Below are 22,468 nucleotides of genomic sequence, written 5' to 3'. Positions count from 1 at the left end.
AGACCAAGGCAAGAGCAGCAGCTGAGTTCCAAGGTAGTCTGCCGGCAGAATTCCTTCCTACCAAGGGGAGGTTCTGTTCTCTGCTATTAAAACCTTCAACTGATTGGAGGGGGCCCACCCACAAAGTGCAGGACAATCTGCTTTACTCAGAGTCTCCCAATTTACATGTTAATCTCATCCCAAAAGATACCTTCACAGAAACATCCAGAATAATGTTTGACCAAATATCTCGGCAGCATGGTCCAGCCAAACTGACACAAAATTTAACCGTCACAAGTGCATCTATTGCCAATTACAGACATATCATATTAAGCATTTTAAGTTGCTCCCCCCACCTTTTTTTTTGGCTGCATGGCACAGTTTGACGGTCTTAAGTTTCCAGACCAGGGATTGAGTCCATGCCCTCGGGAGCAAAAGCACAGACTCTTAACCACTGGACCACCAGGGAATTCCCCTAAATTGCTATTAAAAAAAAAAAAAATCAGTATTGCCTTGGGACTTTCCTGGCAATCCAGTGGTTAAGACTCTGTGCTTCCACTACAGCAAGCGTGGGTTGGATTTCTGGTCAGGGAATTAAGATCTCACATGCCACGCAGCATGGCCAAAACATTTTTTAAAGTTCTTTTAATTAAAAAAAAACCCTCAATATTGCCTTCACCACACAGATTATTTACTGTATTGTATCTTGTCAGAAGTTTGCTGGCAGAAATAGGCAGGATACAATCTCTGGCTTTAAAGACGACAATGTGAAGAGTAGGACACATATACAGGGAATATTACGTTGCTTGTCCTGTGCCAGACTAGAATCAGCCTGGTAACGTTGTCGTGGCCAGCTCTTCCCCTGGCCTTCACAGCACTTGGTGACTGAGCTGGCACAGAATGAGCATGAAGGAGGAAGACCCAAGACTCAACCTCAGAAGAGGATGTGGTCGCCCACTATTATCTGCTTGCCCGGCACTCTCCCTTATTCTGGGAACAGCACGTCTGCCACTTTAGGGGAAGTGCTTTTCCTCAGATGTCATCTATGCAGTTTGGGGTAGGGTCCAACCATGCCCAGGTCATAAGCATAACCATATCCCAAGCCAAGTCAATTCCTTCTCCAAGATTTTCTGAACTGGAATTACGGGAGGAGAAACAGATGCTCTGATAGAAAAACTAAGGATGTGACCCTCGTGCCCAGCAGCAACTTGTCTACAGCCATGTGGAAGACGTCTGTGTGGAAGAATGACGGCATCGTGGAGAGAGAATCAGAGATGAGAGCAAGAAAGGATAAAGGGAATCCTCACAGGCCTTCCCGGACACAGGTTCGATCCCTAGTCCAGGCAGACCCCACGTGACATGGAGCACTAAGCCCATGCGCCAAAACTACTGAGTCCGTGCGCCTGGAGTCCACGCTCCGCAACGAGAAGCCCCCACAATGAGAAGCCCGTGCACTGCAATGAAGATCCCTACTCACCACAATTAGAGAAAGCCTATACATAGTAACAAAGACCCAGCACAGCCGAAAATTAAAAAGAAGAAAGAATCCTGACGGTGAAAAGGCCCTAGTTCCAATCATTCTTAACACCTATATAAATAAATCCTTCCTGCAATTTCATTATGTGAGTCAATAAACTCAGTTTTGCTTAAACAGGACACAGTTGGGTTTCTACCCCTAAGCTCTGACTAGCAGACAAGAACTAAAGCAGAAAAAACGTAAAATGCATCTAGGAATCATGAGGTAGAAGGACAAGTAACGGTTAGAAGAAAGGTAAACAAGAGACCAGGGAAGCCTGGCATGCTGCAGTCCTCGGGGTTGCAAAGAGTTGGACACGACTGAGAGACTGAGCTCAACTGAACTGAAAGAAGAGACCTACTTGTCTTAGAAAAGGAAAAGGTTAAAAAAAAAAAAAAAAAGGTCAGGAAAGACATGAAAGGGAGGAGAATGTAAGAAGTTCTATGTGGACTGTAAGCCCAGGGGCATGCATGGATATACATGCAGGCATTTTACTGGAAAGATGGCCTATGGTTTTCACTAGATGCTCAGAAAGGATGCAACCAAACAGGAGAAAGGGGCCTGGTAAACAGATCAATGCTAAATTAAGCAGACTCTGTTCCAGAAGGAAGCTAACGACAGATAATAAAGCATTTACTTTCTAATACCAGCAGTTTCTGAGCGAAGACCCCCAACAGTTAGAAGCAGGTGCTCTTCTCCTGGAGAATAGAAGGCATGCCAAGGAGAATGAGAGCAGTCATCCTAAGAGATCTCAATTAATTCTGCCTTCAGGTTTGACCCATGGGTAACTTCAAACAGATCTAGTTTCGCTCCCAAATTTCCACGTAATTAGACATTTATGCCTAAACTTCCTTAAAGAAGATTCATCAATTTTCGCTCCATAATTACATTGTCCAAAATCTTCACTTTAATAATCTGGGTTTCTGGGTACCATGAAATTAGAGCAAAATTTGGTGTAAATGTGTGTGCATTTCTTGAGAAAGGAGTTTTCACTTTCCATCAAATTCTAATAAGACTCCTGGGACTGTGTATGAACGTGTATGTAGTCAAGTACATAAAACCAAACAAAAAAACTTTTATTCTTTCCTGTTTTGATTTAGTAGAAAAGTTTGACAGATGATCATCCCAGAGAGCAGAAACGGAAGATGGTGTTTCCCAAACACTACTCAGAGAAGGAAAATATAAAGAAAAGAAAGCCAAAAGGATGCTGCAGCGGAAAACCTCACAGTTTTGCCTAAACGTGGCTCTCTTTATTTACAGTTGTGATCAGGTTGATTACAGAGGAAAAAGTCACACTAACAATACCACCCAAAAAACACACTGCTGATCCTGTCACTCTCAGGAATGTCACCAATTAAGATATTACTGAAATATGATTCCATTTTAATACAAACAACTCTCCATTGTGTGGAGGTGGTGATCATTTTTGCAGATTATTAGAATCCTTTTCCTTTACTTCTTACCACCCATTAGTACTTTATATGCTCAAAGCAAGGGACAGTCAAAGAAATGGAATGAAACTGAAATGTCAATCAAACCATAGTACTACTTGCTACGATAAGTTAACAGGATAAGAAAATTAATGAGGGGAGCTTCCTGGTGGTCCAGTGGTTAAGAATCCACCTGCCAATGCAGGGGACAACCCCTGGTCTGGGAAGAGCCCACACGCCATGAAGCACCTGAACCCATGCGCCACAGCTCCTGAGTCTGTGAACTAGGGCCTGCGGGCTGCAACTGCTGGAGCCCAAGTCTCAGCTCCATTCTCAGAGATGAGAAAACTGAGGTTCAGAACTTGCCCGTGGACATACAACTACACAGCAGCAGGTTTCAAATCTCAAAAGCCACATCCATTCTAAGTTCAGATACCACACTGCCCTAAATTTAAAAACTAAAATAAACAACACCCAAAACAAGAGAGGGGGGAGGACTTTCCTGGCAAACCAGTAGTTGGGACTCCAAGTTTCCAATGCAGGGGCATGGGTTCAGTCCCTGGTCAGGGAACTAAGAGCCCACTTGCCCTCAAGTGCGGCCAAGAAAATATTTTAAAATAATAACAACAGTACTCAAGGGACAATTCCAACTGCTAAGTAAGACACTGAACTTCATTCACACTTGACCAAAGATAATTATGATATAAATACTGAAGATTAGGTTTTCAGACAAATTCACCAAAACATAGTCAAGCCATTCTCTAGCAGAAGTCATCAGTCCCCAAATCTCCTAAAATTTCTAATTTCCAAACTGCTGTAAAGCAATGAATTAAACAGGAAGTTTGTGGTGAGTCTGAGCAGGTGACAAAGCAGCATTTCAGCAAATTTTAAGACAGCTAAGTCCTCGTTCCAGCACCATGGCAGGGGAAGGACTTAACAGAAAGATCCACCAATGGAAAACGAGGATTTGGATGAAAGGGGACATTATTAGCTGGTGCTATACAAAGCTAATTTATATCTGTTTTTAGATTCAGCACCATCTTTGTGGAAACAGATTTAGGAAAATCTCTAACACTGAAACCTTTTATATAGCTAATCCTGAATCAACCAAAAAATCCAATTAGCCTGAAAAATTACATCTCTCAACATTCTTCTTTGTTTAATAAACATTCTGTTTGTATAATAGATATCTTTTAAATATTCCCTAGAGTGCAACTGCACACACAGTATGATTCTTACTTTGTAAATATACAGCTGTACATACGCATGTATAATTAAAATCTTGTATTTTTTAATACAATAAACATCTATTTAAACAGTCCACATAATTTGGGAATGAAGACTAAAAGGAAATATTTAAATATTTTTCAACTAGACACAAAGCTCAAATCTGTAACAAATTAGAGAGGTGATTTTATGAGCCCAGTACACAATGATAACATCTTGAAATGTTGATGAACTGCTCCATATATAAAATTTTCCAGATTAATTTAATATTAGACTTCAAAGGGCAGAAATACATTGAGTTGGCACTGTCAATGAAGAAATTCTTTCTGTAAGTATATCTGCCTACATAAGAAGCTATTATAAACATAATTTAAACATTACTAGATTTACAGTCATCATAAATATTCATATTGTATTTTAAAAATAACATGATTCTAAGCTTGACAGCATTCTGGCCTTCTTCCTAAAGTCATCATTCTCCCTCTGGCATCCCGTTAGCCTCACAGATGAAAGTCTACCATCTCGACTCTCCAGCTTTAGACCTCATTTTCGAACTACAGGGAATCAGGAAACCTGACACTCAAGGCTGGTAAGACATATATTAAAGGAATATTAATGAGATCATGAGAGAAAAATAGGACATTAGGAGCAAAGTGCACTCTTTTTAAGCTGTTGTAAGGCTTGGAGCACTGAACTAACACTGATTTTTCAGTTTCATCTTCAGATCAACCGTTAGTATAAACTCTGAAATGACCTAAAAACTTGTTGCTCTGGGGACTTTCCCGGCAGTCCAGTGGTTAGGACTCTGCGTTTCCACTGCAGGGGGCACAGGTTCCATCCCTGGCTGGGGAACTGAGATCTCACATGCCACACAGCATGACAGGAAAAAAATGGTGCTCTGATGAAGACACTGCATATGATGTGTCTATTTTAATGGGGGGTGGGGCAGGGAGGTGAACTGAATTTTATAATTTTCTTTGACTCAAATTTTGGAATCTCTATATTGCATCACAGCTCTTTACCTCCAACTTCACCTCTCTAATAACATTCTTCATAAACCCTATGCTGTGTCACAGGTCACACAGGACTTTTGGATGACTTTCAAACAGAAAATGACTTCAAACAGAAACATGCATCTTCGATGGGATATTAATCCAGGTCTCCCCTCTGTGTATCTGTAGCTGAGCACTGATCATCGTCACATCCGGCACATCTATATGCGTCATTGCTGCTGTTCAGTCACCAAGTCGTGTCCAAGCCTTTTGTAGCCCACCAGGCTCCTCTGTCCATAGGATTTCCCAGGCATCCATACTGTCCACAGTATTCTTACACTAGAGTGGGCTGCCATTTCCCTCTTCAGGGTACCCGGGTACTATCCCAGGCACCAGAAATACAGAAATGAACAAGACACAGTAGATAGCTTGGCCTTGGAGACTCCATATAGACTGACTCATGAGAAGAAAGAGAACAAGCAGAAGTGTGATGAGCACACCAAAGTACAGTGGAAGCTTATGATGAGAGAACCCTCCCCCGCCACTGCTGAGTGCAGAGAGGCCACCCTCTAACCAAGACTGTCAGGAGGTCAAGATAACGAACACTTAAAACACTTTAAAACTACCATTAAAAACTTTCCAATCACTTCCAGTTCTGGGGGAAAGAAAGAAAGGTACCTTGTCCTATTCCTCACTTAGGTACAAATAAAAACACATAAAACAAACAGAAGACGACTCAAAGGCAGAGAAAAGATAAACCTCCTATGACCTCAGGACCCAAGGAACCACATGCTGATGAGCTCCCTGAGCTTACTTGTGGCTTCATCCATCCAAGTTTGAAGAGGGAAGTCAGCAAATCCAGAAACACCAACAGGCGCTGACCAAAAAAAGCCCCAACAAATCCCTGCTCCAGATGGAGCAAGAGATCCAGAAAAGGGGAAGACCAGCAAGACCGAAAGCTTTGGATATTACCACTACAGTCTGGCCAAATGCCACAGAACAAACCAACGATTCCACCCACAGACCACCAGTGGTGACAACACCCCAAAGCCCCACCAAGGTGGTGTCAGAGAAGGCAGGGGAAGTAACCAGGGCGGTCACTGCAGGATGGTCACAAGACCTCCCCTCAGCCCCCCACCCCCACCACACACACACATGCACACAGAGGAGGCTGAGTGAGGAATCAGAGCTTCCACCACTGCCGAGTGGCAAGGAGCCCTTCCTGAGCAGGTCAGTGGGGTCATGTGGGGCAAGTAATGAGGCATTTCAGCACCCTCAGCCAGGAAGGCAGCAGAGAGATTTACTGGGGAACCAGACACTAATGAGGAACTCTCACTAATGAGGAGGCCAAAAACATGGGGACCTGAAGAAGTTAAAGCCTCTGATACCCACATCAAACATTAAAAACAGTCCAATTTCTAGACGGGCTTCCCAGGTGACTCAGTGGTAAAGAAGAATCTGCTTCCCAATGTAGGAGATGTGGGTTCCATCCTTGAGTAGGGAAGGTCCCCTGGAGAAGGAAATGGCAACCCGCTCCAGTATTCTTGCCTGGAGAAATCCCATGAACAGAAGAGCTTGGCGGGCTACAGCCCATGGAGTCTCAAGAGTCAAACACAACTTAGCAACTAAACAACAGCAACAATTTTTAGCCAGGTTAACCTAACAATGGAGACGGCAATGGCACCCCACTCCAGTACTCTTGCCTGGAAAATCCCACGGACGGAGGAGCCTGGAAGGCTGCAGTTCATGGGGTCGCTGAGGGTCGGACACGACTGAGCGACTTCACTTTCACTTTTCACTTGCATGCATTGGAGAAGGAAACGGCAACCCACCCTAGTGTTCTTGCCTGAAGACTCCCAGGGATGAGGGAGCGGGCTGCCGTCTATGGGGTCGCACAAAGTCGGACATGACTGAAGCGACTTAGCAGCAGCAGCAACCTAACACTGCACACTAGAGGCCTATTTACTTTCGTTCCTATCACCCAACAACACACATCTGGCTCTCAGCAAAAACTACAAGCACAGCCAAAGGCACTGAGAACACCATCCACACTGTAGCGCCAAACTCAGGCATGGTACAGATGCTGGAGTTATCAGACAGGGAATTCAAAATAACTACTTTTAATATCTTAAGAGCTGTAAAAGAAGAAGTAGACAAACTACTAGAAGAAATGAGTAATTCAAGCAGAGGAGTGGAAAATCTCAGACAGAATAAAAAACAAATGCTACAAACTAAAGCACTGTAACAGAGAAAATGCCTGTGAAGTGATGATCAGTAGACTGGACAGGGATGGGTCAAGAATCAGTGAGCGTGAAGATATGTCAATAGAAATTTCCCAAACTGAAAACACGATAAATACCAAAGTGAAAGTGAGAGTGTCAGTTGCTCGGTCATGTCCCACACAAATATCTAAATACCAAAGAACACACACAGAGCCATACCATCACATTAAAAAAAAAAAAAAGCAAAAACCATGAAGAAACATGGAATGAAAAGGATCTACTGATGGCAAATAAGCACATGAAAGAGGTTCAACGATAGGGAAATGCAAATTAAAGTCACAAGTGATTACTACATACCTAACAGAATGGCTACAATAAAGTGACACAGCGGCTTCCCTGGTGGGCCAGTGGTTAAGGAGCCACCTTCCAATTCAGGGGTTACAGGTTTGGTCCCTGTTTGGGGGAACTGAAGATCCCTCACACTCCAGGGCAACTAAGTCCACCCACAACTAGAGAGAAGTCCATGTGCCACAAAAAAACCCAGTGGAGCCAAAAAGAGAGAGGAAAAAAAAGGGACAACACCAAATGCTGCTGAGCATGCAGAGAACCTGGATCATAAGCACTGCTCTTAATGGTATGAATGTAGAATGTATGGCCACTCTGGAAAGCAGTTTGGCAGTTTCTTGAAAAATCAAACATGCACACAGCAATTATACTCATGGGCATTTATGGCAGAGAAATAAAAAGGTAAATTCACAGAAAAATCTGCACAGGAATGTTTACATGTAGCAGCTTTGTTGGCAATAGCCAGAAACTGGAAACTCAGATGCTCTTCAACAGGTGAGGTGAAGCACGGTACATCCATACCACAGAATACTCGTCATCAACAAAAAGAACACTGATACAGCAACAACCTGCATCAATCTCTCAAGAATTATGCTGAATCAAAGTCAATCCCAAAGGGTTAAATAGGCTTTAAGTCCATTTATATACTACTCCTGAAATGACCATGTTATAAAAATGAAGGACAGATTACTGGTTAAGTAGCATTGGGGGTGGGGGGTAGCGGGTATGGTGGTAAGGGTCCTCTTGTTGATGGAAATGGTCAGCATCTGACTGCACCCACGTCGATACTTCAACTGTGGTGTTATCCAAGATGTCACCACTGCAGGTACTGGACAGCAGGCACGGGCGATCCTTCCATATGACTTCCTACAATTGCTTAAGAAGCTACAATCTTCTCAGAATGCAAAGTTTAATTAAAGGAGACTGATCAATGGTAATATGTCAGAAAAACGGAAATCTCCTAGCAGAAAAATGGAGGGTGGGCGTGTGGCTACCGACTGGAGGGGCTCACGGCTGTGAAGAAGCACAGAGCCATCAAGATCAGTACAATGCACACAACGGATTACGCGATATGCCTCGATGAAAAGGTGCTTCACACTGCCTTTTGTTTATTCATATTGTTCACTGTAAGCATGGTACTGATTATATATAAAAATATTCTAAGTGTCTGTAAACTGGTCAACAATGAGACCATGAGCAGCTTTCAGCGGAAGCTGTTTACATGGGGTGCTGAAGCCATACAACAACAGATTGAGGAAGAAGCAGGGAATGAGCAGATGCAGAGAAGTAAACACATGCACCTCTTCCCAGACGCTGCCAGTAAAGAGGGGACGGTGATCCTCGCAGGGGAAGGTATTACTGAAAAGCTTTATTAAAACAGAAAAAAATGAGCAAATTTACACGCTGAAGGGACAAACTTGGTAAATAATGACTTTAAAGCCACATGAGCACACCACTACACAATGTTTGACAAGAGGTTTCTGAAAAAGAAGAAACAAATATGAAGAGGCCACCCTCCGACAGGAGAGGCCACGCCTGCGCTGGGAGAGACGACTGCTGACGCGCTGACGCAGATGCGCGTAGGTTTCATGGTGGAAATAACAGCAAGAGCAGCCACGACAACAGGGAGGACAGCTCTGACACCGAATGCACACAGGAGAGCCGGCCCCCAAGGCCCAGCATCTGACACTCACACCCTGCGTGGTCTCCTCCACAAAGAACAGGGTGTGTGGTCAGATGTGACAGCATGCAACTTCCAACATCAGACCATAAGAAGACAACGCAGCTCCTCCTGAGGGAAAAGCGAGATGCAATATCCAAGTATCTGCAGAGAGGCCCAACCAGCCCCGTGTGAGTGACCATCCTAGAGGCAGCTGCCCCAGCCTGGCCAAGCCTTCATGAGACAGCAACCTCCTGAGAGACCCTAAGCCTTTAAAACCACCAAATACGCTGATTCTAAATGACTGACCCACAGAAACTGTGAGGTAATAAATGTTTACTGTGTTAAGCCAGGAGATCTGGGAGTAAGTTACCAAGCAGCAGTAGAGACCTACCTACTTACTTACAGGCCAGGCACAGTTCTAAGCACGTGAGGTACAAAGTAACTCACCTGTGATCCCCACATCAAGAGGAGGAAACAGATACACAGAAGTTAAGCAATTTGCCGCAATCATCACTCAGCTGGTAAGAGATATGCAGAGTGAAATAAGCCAGAAAGAAAAACACCAATACAGTATACTAACACATATATATGGAATTTAGAAAGATGGTAACGATAACCCTGTATGCGAGACAGCAAAAGAGACACAGATGTATAAAAGTCTTTTGGACTCTGTGGGAGAGGGCAAGGGTGGGATGATCTGGGAGAATGGCATTGAAACATGTATAATATCATATGTGAAATGAATCGCCAGTCCAGGTTCGATGCATGATACAGGATGCTCGGGGCTGGTGCACTGGGATGACCCAGAGGGATGGTATGGGGAGGAAGGTGGGAGGGGGTTCAGGATGGGGAACCCGTGTACACCCGTGGCGGATTCATGTTGATGTATGGCAAAACCAATACAATACTGTAAAGTTTAAAAAAAAAAAGAGAGAGAGAGAGATGTACCCAGATTCAAATCTAAAGTCAGCTCGATTAACTGCTGGGCATGCATTCCCAAACAGAAGCAGTTCCCATTCCAAGGCTTACATTTCTGCTGTGACATAGGAGGAAAGACTCTCCTGGTAAGAGAGCAGGGAAAAGCAGGTGAATCAGAGAACTGAATAAAACGAAAAAGGTTTGAAACAACTGCCATGAAGAGTTAGGACAGGGTCTGTCTAGAGAAATCTAACAGGATTTCCAAACAGTCCATGAGACATCGGGAGGCACGACCTTCTACGCAGTGAATTTAAGATGAGCACAGTGAATAGAACAGAGGGCTTCTAGTGTGCCCACACACAAAGCGTAAGTTCAAGTGTGAAACAGTGGTGATGGCCAGATGGAAAAAATAACACATGCCTTTCCTAAGTGCAACTCGCACAATAAGGAGTCACGTACAGAAAAATTCCAGAACACGCTGTATATTCTACATCAAAAGCATCACAAAAGGACTGAAGAAAAGACTAAGACGAAGGATGGTAAGCTGACAGCACTCTCCACGTAACTGCCTTGACCTCAAGTGTCGCAAGATTTTCTAGAGAACCTTCCCTTTTTCCTATCTCCATTCAAAAAGTCACGAGAAAAATTAAAGCCTATAAAAGAAAAAGAACATACTAGTTTCATTACAATCAGACCACACCAAAGAGCAGCCTCGCAATTATTCACTGACTTAATTTGATGAGATCTTACAACAGAGCTTTAGGCCCAAAACTTATCAAATTCACTTAATAGTAAACTTTTCTAAATACTTTCAAGTTTCAATTTCATGCATGTTTTTAAAATTACTTCACTTTACTTGACCAACTGGCACAAACTAATCTCAAAATAAACACACAAGAGGGCAGGGCGGGGGCGGGGGGAGGTGGGGGAGGTGGGGAATCAAACCACAAAGTTTTTTCCAAGACACTTAAGACACAAAAGTGCTTGAACAGATAAACGTGTGTAAGCTCTCTCTCTCTCTCTAAATATATATATATGTATTTTTTGAATATTCAAAGTTAATAAACAAGTTTCAAACAAGAAGAGTTAGTATTCGTATGACATTTTCCCTTACTTTCATTATTACTTGAAGCCTTAGTAAAAACAAGCAAGAGTAAGCGCAGTCAGAAAACAAAAATTTTCTAGTAAAAGAAAAGTGTCCAAACTTGGGGCAGTTCTAGTCCTACAGAGGAACAGGAATACTTAGGGAAACCTTAAAGTGAACCTCCATCAGCCAAAAAGTTATTTCCCATGTTCTCTCTCTCTCACTCTGGATAAACCTATGTACTCTGAAAATAAAGTAAAAATTTAAAATAAAGTAAAAAAAAATACTCTGAAATAAAAAATACAAAGTACTCTGAAAATAAAAGTTAAAAAAAAAAACCTATGTACTCTGAAAATAAACATAAACCAAGATAATTCTTAAGTCTTACAAAGATTTTAATTAAAATAACACCTATACAAAAGAATGTGTAAAAAACAAGGTCCTACTGTATAGCAGTGGGAGCTATATTCAATATCCTGTAGTAAACGATATGGAAAAAATATGAAAAAAAAATATATGTATACATGAGCTACTCGGCTGTACAGCAGAAATTAACACAACCATACTTTGATAAAGTAAATTTTTTAAAATAAGATAATAACACCTATAATCAAACGGTTCTGCAGGTGGCACAAGCGTTCCATCACCGCCTGTCGGTCGGTCTTACCCTTATCTGCTCAGTGGAGCTGCTGCTCAGCTCATCGCCAGACTCGGAATCCTGCTGGATCCGTTCCGAGCCTTCTCCCGCTGAATCACAAGACTGTTCCTGGGGGAAGCCAGCTTTCTCTACCTCCAAGAACTCCGGACCGGGAAAGTGACCAAATAAGCGTGTCCTATTCTGGCCAGGAACTTTGGGAGAATGTGAGTCACTGTTGAGTTTTCCATTATTGTGGGTCAGGTCCAGGCTAAGGTTGACGGTCTGACCTGGAATGTAACTGGGCCCAAAATTCTGATTGGCATCACGAACAAGACCTGTTCCTTGAACAGAAGATGAGGATGTCTTCCCAAAGCTTGACAGCTCGGGCAACCTGTTCACATTCTCCGAAGACCTCTGGAGGTGGAGACTCTGCGCCGTCTTCACAGAGTGGTTCGGCAGCCCCGTGGCCGGCTTCACCGGCGGCATCAGGGCTCGGCGGCCCACCTCCTTCACGTACTGGGCCGGCACGTAGAACGCTTTGGAGCTCTCGTCTGGCTTGACCTGCCACCAGTCGGCATTGGTCTTCTTCACCAGGAGGTACCGCTCCCCTTGCTTTATCACAACCTTTCTGTCCTTCGCTTCGTACTCATAATCATACTCCACCTCGATGTACACTGGCCCTGGAAGAATCTTCCCGCCTCTGTCAGCCATCTTCATTCAGCAATATTCACCTCTCAGAAAGGACGCTTTGCCACATTGTGGCTTTGTGGCTTTGTGGATCAATGCAGCTATTTTTATTTAACTGGGGAAGAGAATAAAGAAAAAAGTTAACCTGGTCTGGATTTTTAATATTCATTCACAAGCATCACATAATAAAGAACAGTACCTTCAAATCTAAAAAGTAAACCTGTGCCTAATACTGTGTTTACCACCCTGCATTAAAAATGCTCTCATTGTAAAGGAATTCTACATTTTTCAATCATTTATGACCAAAGCCAAACCAATGACTAAAATGGCAAATACGCTAACCAGTCAGACATATGACTATCAAAAATAAGAAGTGAGAGGTCATCTTCCCTTGCTGACTGCTCACACCTCCTTCTCTCTCTTAGAAAGGCTCACTAACAATAATACATGTTAGGCACTGACCAAGGGCCAGGCATTAAGCCAGGGTCACTGTGTGTCTCACCTAAAACCCTCTTTGAAGCTGAAGCTAGAATTTCAATGATCCTGAATGTCATTCAATGAATTTTAGAAAATTCTCTATTTTCTAAAATGATCAAGGGCATGAGTGAGCATTTAAAAAAAAGTGATCCAAATATGTAAGTTTAATTTCCTAGTATTAATGGGAAAAAAACAATAGTTATTTTTAGGCAAAATACACACACAAACAGAGAAAATAAACTGCCAATTTACTTGTGTTTCCTCTTACAACCACCCCAGGAGGACCACAATCCTCAGTAAGCTGAATTCCACAAACTCCAACAAATATCCAATCTTTTTCGTGGTAAATGTCAAAAATAAATTATATACACACCACTCAAAATCTACTAGAAACAGTCCTAAACTGGCTTAAGAAATCTAGGATTCACTTTTATTTCTATACCAATTCCAAATATTTTAGTACCTCGTAAAATACAGCATTTAAACTTCAAAATGATCACAGGAGATTGATTTTGCTCAATTCAAGTCAGGCCCCAACCACTGTGAGATGAAGGCGGTTCCCCCAGGAGGTATGTCTTAAGTCCTAACACAGGACCTGTGAATGCGACTGTACTTGGACACAGGGTCTTGGCAGATGCAGTCAATCTCAGGCGAGTTGCGCTGATTAGGGTGGGCCCAAAATCCAATGGGCTTCCCTGGTGGCTCAGATGGTAAAGAGGCTGACTGCAATGAAGGAGACCAGGGTTCGATCCCTGGGTGGGGAAGATCCCCTGGAGAAGGAAATGGCAACCTGCTCAAGTACTCTTGCCTGGAAAATTCCATGGACAGGGGAGCCTAGTAGGCTACGGTCCAAGGGGTCACAAAGAGTTGGACACAACTGAGCAACTTCACTTTCTCTTTTTTCCTAAGATCCAATGCATTTCTAAGGAGGGAAGACAGGAGACAAGGAGAGGAGACACACAAGGGAAGATGACCGCATGTAGACAGAGGCAGAACTTGGGGGTGAAGCAGCTACAAGTTAAGGAACACCAAGGCCCGCCAGCGGGCACCAGAGGCTGGACAGGCGAGGAAGGGTCCTCCCTGGAGTACTCAGTCCTGTGGCTCCACAACAAGTGAACACGTTTCCAGTTTTTTGGTGGTGTTTTTGACCGCGCCACCCAGCATGCAGGATCTCAGTTCCTCCACCAGGGACTGAGCCCGCACGCCCTGCAGTGGGAGCGCAGACCCCTCACCAGTGGACCCCCAGGAAATGACCCAAGTTTCTGCAGTTTTAAGTCCGCGGTTTGCAGCACTTTGATACAGCAGCCCCAGGAAAACACACTCAGCCCAATACTCGAGAATTCTCAGGCAAACCTGAGTAACTCTTGACTATACCAGAGATGTTTACACAAGGTCCCACAACAGCCTACCAATTTTCCTCAGCACCCAAGTACTGGGCACAGCATTACTGACGCTATATGTGCCACAACCACCACACCCTGAGGACGACATCCTCCAAAACAGACAAAGCCCAGGTGATAACTAGTCACACAGTTTCTGCAACTCAAATTTACTCTGTAGAAACAAACTAGTTGGATAATGAATTTAATATAGTAATGTTGTTTCAAAAAATAGTAAAAATAAGAAACGAACCTTAGAAGAACTAAACATCCAGGATTACATTTAAACCTATTAAAAAAAATAAATCTCATTAACTTTAACCAGGATTGCTGCAAGAAGACTAAGGAAGGCAATGTTACTAGCAGTGCATGACTTTTTTTACAACAGCTATAAGGAACACCAACAATTTTGCACATCAGGGCTGTGTTCAGCAACACCCTCGAAATACATAAAAACACAAAGTATACTTCACCACCGCCCCTCCTACTTTATTTCCACTTTGCTTCAACTTCATTACCACCTTTGTTATCCTGACAGAAATGACTTTTTAAAATTTTTAATAATATGAGAAACAACTTTTATGAAAACTGAATAAATCCAGGATGTGAGACATTCTATGAGAAACACACCTGAATGCTTTAAACAATCAGTTTCATGAAATGAGGGAGTCTTCTAGATTAAAGACAACTAGGATACAACTGCCAGATCCACTGGGGTGTTCCAACAGGCACCTAAAACTTCACCACATCCAGAATCTACCCCGCCAGAAACTACCTTGCCAAATCCACCCAGTCCTTCCTGACAGGGTAAATAGAAATTCTAAGCTTCCAATCATTCAGCCTTTACTTTCATGCATTACCAGAACATTAGTCACTAGGAGCGTTAATCCTTTTACCTACAGAAAAGTTTTTCACTACAGCTTTTCAAAATTCCACACTGAAATACTTATCCTCAGGCAATTTGTTACTTTCCAGGAAGTAACAACTTAAGAAACACCTTTGAAGATACTGAACAAATAAGGGAATATACAGAAGGCTAGGGGCGCCCAGGTGAACCAGAGGTGGTCAGACACTGATCCGCAGGAAAGGAGCAAAGAAAGTAACAAGAATAAGGAGTAAACTGCAAGGGGAGGGGCGAGGGGCGGTGAGAGGCGTCCCGGCCACCACACCTGCCCCACTGGCTGCACACAGATAAGGAGGAGGAGGAGGCAGGGAGAATGATAAGGCAGTTTCACTACACTCAGCAAGAGACGCCCAGACTCAAGTTTTCATTACTGTAAAGGAAATGAGAACTGCAGGGCGGAGAAAGATGGAGAAGCAGTTCAAAGACTGCAGACAGAACAGGTAGTTAGATACAAGGCAGGTGACAGGAGCCAGAGGGGGCACAGGGTGGGAGGCGCACTCGAGAGGAGGGGAATAACAGGAACTGAGACAGTAAGTAAGTAAGCGTTAGTTGCTCAGTCATGCCTGACTCTCTGCGACCCCATGGACTGCAGTCCACCAGGCTCCTCTGTCCATGAGATTTTCCAGGCAAGGATACTGGAGTGGGTTGTCATCTCCTCCTCCAGGGGATCTTCCCAACCCAGGGATTGAACCCGGGTCTCCTGCACTGCAGGCAGATTTTTTTTTACCAACTGAGCTACAAGGGAATGGGGGTAAGGGGTGAAGTGGGAAGCCCCTGAGACGATTAAAATAATAAACTTTTAGAAAGTCACATCGCAGGAATTATATATTACAATCCAAGGTCTAGGAAAAGTTGGACATAACAAATATGAAGAGAAAAGCCCTATTAAAAACTATATGTACAAATAAAATTATGGGATGGCTCTAAAATACTTCCCCTGGAACAGGAAATGGCAACCCACTCCAGTATTCTTGCCTGGGAAATCCCACGGACAGAGGGACCTAGCAGGCCGCAGTTTATGGGGTCACAGAGTAAGACACAACTCTGCCACTAAACAAGAGTATGGCAGCACGCAGCACACACACATTCTAAAAACTGAGACCTAAGGGAGACTGATCTGCAATTACGCGGATAACTGTTGCTCCTATTTTCATTTAAAAACGTAAGCTGTATTAAAACAAATGTTTATGGTTTTAATTTTGGTTTGCTTCTTCCCCTATTCCCCAAACTGTGGATTCTTCTTTTTTATTTTTTATTGAATCATAGCTGATTTACAATATAGTGCAAGTTTCAGGTGTACAGCACTGAGATTCAGTTACACACGCACACACACACACACATTCTTTTCCAAATTCTTTTCCCTTTAGGTTATTTGTTGCTGTTTAGTGTACACACACACACACACACTCTTTTCCAAATTCTTTTCCCTTTAGGTTATTTGTTGCTGTTGTTTAGTGTACACACACACACACACACCCTTTTCCAAATTCTTTTCCCTTTAGGTTATTTGTTGCTGTTGTTTAGTCCCTAAGTTGGGTCCAACTCTTTGCAACCCACGGACTGCAGGCCGCCAAGCTCCTCTGTCCATGGGTCTGCCAGGCAAGAATACTGGAGTGAGCTGCCATTTCCTCCTCCAGGGTATCTTCCCGACCCAGGGATTGAACTCCTCTCCTGCACCGCAGGCAGATTCTTTTCCACTGAGCCACCAGGGAAGCCCTATTACACACTACTGTGTATCCTGCTATCTTAACCTCTCAAATATTTTGGTTAGCATCCTTACTCATTCAACACCACCACCCTCTGAACACAACACTCCACTTACTGAAATATGCTCAACACCCATTACCACACTCCTCCACCCTTTTTCATCTCACACACACACACACACACACACACACACACACACACACACACACACGGCTACTAAGAAGCCAACCACTAGGATAGAGCTCTGCACGTCTACTGTCCAGTAACAACCACTGCCTTTCTTTGCAGCATGAAGCACTTCTTACCCATGGGTTCTGGTATTTCAATAAGAACACACACACAACCGTTTAGAGCTTTTACTTCTCTCCCCACCAAATCAGATACGTTTCTACCATGCTATCTTAAACTCTTAATGGCCTCCTCCTTTCTGTCTACAATTTTTCTCATTTCTTTCCAAGCACAAATTACACAGCTCAGCAAATGCTATCTTCCTCCCCCAGGACATCTGCTTTAATCAACTGCATCTCACAGAATGAGATCATTACCTGGTACAACAGGAAGTAAACAAGTAAACAAAGTCTCAAGAGGACTGCGATAAATGCATCCATAATTGATGACCAAATTTAAGACCAAATATCCAAATTTAAGTTTGATACATATATGTACTACATATTTAACAATTTTAATACCATGGACAACAAAATGCTAATACAGCGTCACATATCTATCAATCCACTTAAAAATACCACAATTTAAGCACCAATTCTTGACATGAAGTCCTCCAGCAGCTTTACAAGTACTTGTTTAACACTCCCTGAATAGGCCTCTACTAAAGAAATCAAATAAACCTTAATGAGCACAACAAAAAAGTTAAAAACAACTCCAGCATAAGTTCCAGAATAAGAAAGTATTTCACCAAATAGTTCTCTAGATCATTCACTTAACAAGAAACCATAGGCCATGACAGGGACCCTAAGGTTTCTTCTGAATGCATGATCCCTGTTTTCTAAGAATAAAAATATAGAGGATATAAGGTATTTCTTTAGGCCTAAAGAAGACAAGCAAAATATACTAATTGCTGTCATAAACTATTCTGGTCATAAAGAAACAGTAAAAATAGGAAGGATACAGGAAATAATCAGTTAACTGGAAAGCAGTAGAAAACACAGTCAAGCATAAACTGATAAAGGAAATTCAAAACCAGATTTAACTACAAAACAAAAATGAGGAAACAACAAAAGAAGTATTTCAGAGAGCAAGCTTTTAATAAAAGTGATACTTGCATGTAGTATTTCAGAAAGATCTATGCCAGGAAGTCTTCCTTAGTCAGAAATGAGGGGGACCTAAGAATTTTTCTTGGATTGTTACAAGAGTGGGAAAATATTCCAATTTATTCTTCAAATATTTATTTATTTGGCTGACTTGGGTCTTACTTGCAGCACAGATCTTTGATGCATCATGAAGGACCTTGCCACTGCTGGGCATGGACTCCCTAAGTTGCAGAGCTCAGGTTTAGCTGCTCTGTGGTAAGGGGGATCTCAGCTTCCCAACCAGGAATTGAGCCCCTGATCCCTGCATTGCAAGGCAGATTCTTAACCACTGGAAGAGGAGGGAAGTCCCAGAAATATTCCAATTTTTAAAGGAAGTAATATGACCTTGGGTTTGATGATGAATTTTTAAATGTACCTCCAAATGCATAATTCATGAAAGAGAAAATTAAAGAGGACCTTCTTAAAATTACAAATTTCTGCTCTGTGAAAGGTACAGAAAATGAAAACATGAACCAGAGACAGGGAGAAAATAAAACAGATGTCTGATGAAGGGCTTTTATCCAGAACATACACAAAACTCTCAAAACTCAACAAAAGAACCAACTTTTTAAATGGAAAACAATCTGAAAAGACACATGCTGAAAGAACATAAGCACATGAAAAAATACCCAACTTTGTGTCATTCGGGAATAGCAAACTGAAACAATGAGATATCACTGTACCACTATTAGAGTGGCTAAAATCCAAAAACCTGACACCACCAAATGCTGATAAGGACGCAGAGCAACGGGAGCTTTCACTCACTGCTAGTGGGGATGCAAAATGGTGGAGCCAGTTTGGAAGTCATTTAACAGTTTCTACACAAGTGAATGTCGTCTTACCACACAATCTAGCAACAAGGTTCATGATTTTAAATCTTATTTCTACAAAAAGTCCTGCATGCAAATGTTCAGAGCAGCTGCCCCAAACTGGAAGCAATCAAGATGTCTTTCAAAAGGTGAAAGGATAAACTGAGGCAGCCAGACAAACAATACTATTCAGTCAGTCAGTTCAGTCGCTCAGTCGTGTCTGACTCTTTGCGACCCCATGAACCATGGCACACCAGGCCTCCCTGTCCATCACCAAACTCATGTCCATTGAGTCGGTGATGCCATCCAACCATCTCCTCCTCTGTCGTCCCCTTCTCCTCCTGCCCTCAATCTTTCCCAGCATCAGGGTCTTTTCAAAAGAGTCAGTTCTTCACATCAGGTGGCCAAAATACTGGAGTTTCAGCTTCAACATCAGTCCTTCCAATGAACACCCAGGACTGATCTCCTTTAGAATGGACTGGTTGGATCTCCTTGCAGGCCAAGGGACTCTCAAGTGTCTTCTCCGACACCACAGTTCAAAAGCATCAATTCTTCGGCGCTCAGCTTTCTTTATAGTCCAACTTTCACATCCATACATGACCACTGGAAAAACCATAGCCTTGACTAGATGGACCTTTCATTACTATTCAGTAATAAAAAGAAATAGCTTTGAGCTATGAAGACAGAAGTGAGTCTTAGATTTATTTTGCTAAGTGAAAAAAAATAGACAGAAGAGGCAACATATAGAATGATTCTATCGTGTGGCAGTCTGGAAAAGTCAAAACCACAGAGACGGTGATTGCTAGGGGTGGGAGGCAGGGAGGGGGGCTTCCACAGGTGAAGCATTGCAGATCTTTCAGGTCAATAAACTATTTTGTATGATGTTGTAATGGTGTACACAATACGTTACGCACTTGTCAAAACCCATTCATCTTTACAACACAAGCATGTACTCCAATGTTTTCAAATTCTAAACAATCATTTAGGAGGTCAAGGGGATCCCAGCAGGGAAGCAGATGTGACTCGATGGTCGAACGGTATTACACATGTACGGAATGACCTCACCTCACCGAACAGAGCAGGAATGGAGGCAGAGGCTAACATCACTTACTGTGGAAATAAGTCAAGTTTATAAGAACACAAAGGAAATGCATATAACTAACACATAAACAGCATTTCCTGTGAGAGTATGAATTAAGAATTGTGATACTGCTATGCGCATACATACACTGGAATTGAATATAATTATTATAGAATGTAGAAGGTGGGAGCCAAGTTTCCCAATGTTGGAATATGAATTTATAGACACACAAGGGAGATATATGTCTATATGCTTCGTACACCACACATAAATCCTGCTGTCAGTAGAAACGACACCTAAGCAGCAACAGGCACACACAGCACTCAGATTTGGTCTCTAATACCATTCTTCAAATAAAAGGACCAAGGTTTTTTGGAGAAATAACTGATTCAAGGGCTGGGGCTGGAAATATACAAGATGAGCTTGGAGCCTGCAGTGACACATTCTCCCAACCTGGCTTTTATGTGCTTGATTTCAATGCTTCCTATCATTAGAGAACCATCTTTATTAAACTGTAACTCAACTAAAAGTGGTATCATGCGTACCTGACATTCCTATGAACATATCTTACATTATGCTGTCCCACTTTAAATAAACTTGCATTCCATCTGTTGTTTACTTTCATACAATGCTTTTCTCATCAAAACACAAATTACATTTAAGAAGTACTAGGAGTTCTCCATTATCAGTGGTTGTTACAGCTCTGGGTCCATTCTAAAGTGACCTCATCTTATACATGGAAATATAAATACTGACCCAAATGACAGAGCAGAAAATAAGGAGCCTACTGTCTTCCCAAAATATTCGTAAATTCAGTACTGTACTAAACAGTCCTGTTCAAGCCCTTTCATATTAAAAACCATTAAACTGGCTTTTAATCATTTCGGATTCACTCACACACAAAGAATTTTAATGGGATGACATAGGCTACCACAAAGGATAGTCTAAAGGTAAAAAACTCAGTTATTAAAAAGACTAAGAAACAAAAAGAATATTTGCTTGATGCAACAGGTTAAACTTCCTCTTTCTTCATAGTCTATGTCACCAAACGCTAACTATACAATAGTAGCTTCCCATGAACCTTTAAAACCACTCCTCTATGACCAGCCTAGACAGCATATTAAAAAGCAGAGGTATTACTTTACCAACAAAGGTCCATCTAGTCAAGGCTACAGTTTTTCCAGTGGTCATGTATGGATGTGAGAGTTGGACTACAAAGAAAGCTGAGCACGGAAGAATTGATGCTTTTGAGCTGTGGTGTTGGAGAAGACTCTTGAGAGTTCCGTGGACTGCAAGGAGATTCAACCAGTCCATTTTAAAGGAGATCAGTCCTGGGTGTTCTTTGGAAGGACTGATGTTGAAGCTGAAACTCCAATATTTTGGCCACCTGATGTGAAGAGCTGACTCTTTTGAAAAGACCCTGATGCTGGGAAAGATTGAGGGCAGGAGGAGAAGGGGACGACAGAGGATGAGATGGTTGGATGGCATCACCAACTCAATGGACATGAGTTTGGGTTATCTCCAGGAGTTGGTGATGGACAGGGAGGCCTGGAGTGCTGCAGTTCATGGGGTGGCAGAGTCGGACATGACTGAGTGACTGAACTCAACTGTGATCAACATTCGGCTTCCACATTTTTCAGCCCTCACTCTCTTCTACATGCACTCCAGTCTATGGATTCTTCCTCCTAGATCCTGAACACCTGAGTCCCACAATTTAATTTTTCACTAAGAACTTCCTAAAATAATCAGCTAAGGGAGATCCCCAGTGGCCTAGTGGTTACAATCCCAGGATTTCACTGCCATGGCCCGGGGCTCAATCCCTGGTCAGGGAACTGAGATTCACCACGTAGCCAAATTAACTAACCAGCTTAAAAAAAAAAAAAAAAGAAATTATCATTTTTACACTTCACACAATTTTCATCTTGCCTCTGTGGCATCCCACCCACTGTGCTTGTTGTAACACCTTGATTTCCCTCTGGGGAAGCACCCATTGCCCAGGGTCTCAGTTCACATCACTAATCATTGTTACATATTAAAGAGAAAATCATAAACTTGGTCTTTACTAAGTTTTATAAGACCTCTACTCCTCTAATAATTCACT

At 42.5% G+C, this 22,468-nt stretch overlaps 1 protein-coding gene across 1 annotated transcript in view; it reads right to left on the bottom strand.

The window, feature by feature from the left end:
* The window catches only part of ARHGAP12 (Rho GTPase activating protein 12), a 115,394-nt gene that overhangs the window by 84,183 nt on the left and 8,743 nt on the right, over positions 1–22,468 (bottom strand). Inside the window, exon 2 of the mRNA XM_052650878.1 lies at positions 12,044–12,815. Coding sequence (XP_052506838.1) covers positions 12,044–12,730 — 687 coding nt within the window. The 5' untranslated portion in view covers positions 12,731–12,815. The remainder of the gene's footprint in view (positions 1–12,043; positions 12,816–22,468) is intronic.

Source organism: Budorcas taxicolor, chromosome 13 (assembly GCF_023091745.1).
Source record: "Budorcas taxicolor isolate Tak-1 chromosome 13, Takin1.1, whole genome shotgun sequence".
NCBI classification, from domain to species: Eukaryota; Metazoa; Chordata; class Mammalia; order Artiodactyla; family Bovidae; genus Budorcas; species Budorcas taxicolor.
Note: the sequence above shows the minus strand (reverse complement) of the source record. Positions and strands in the feature narration are given on the sequence as shown.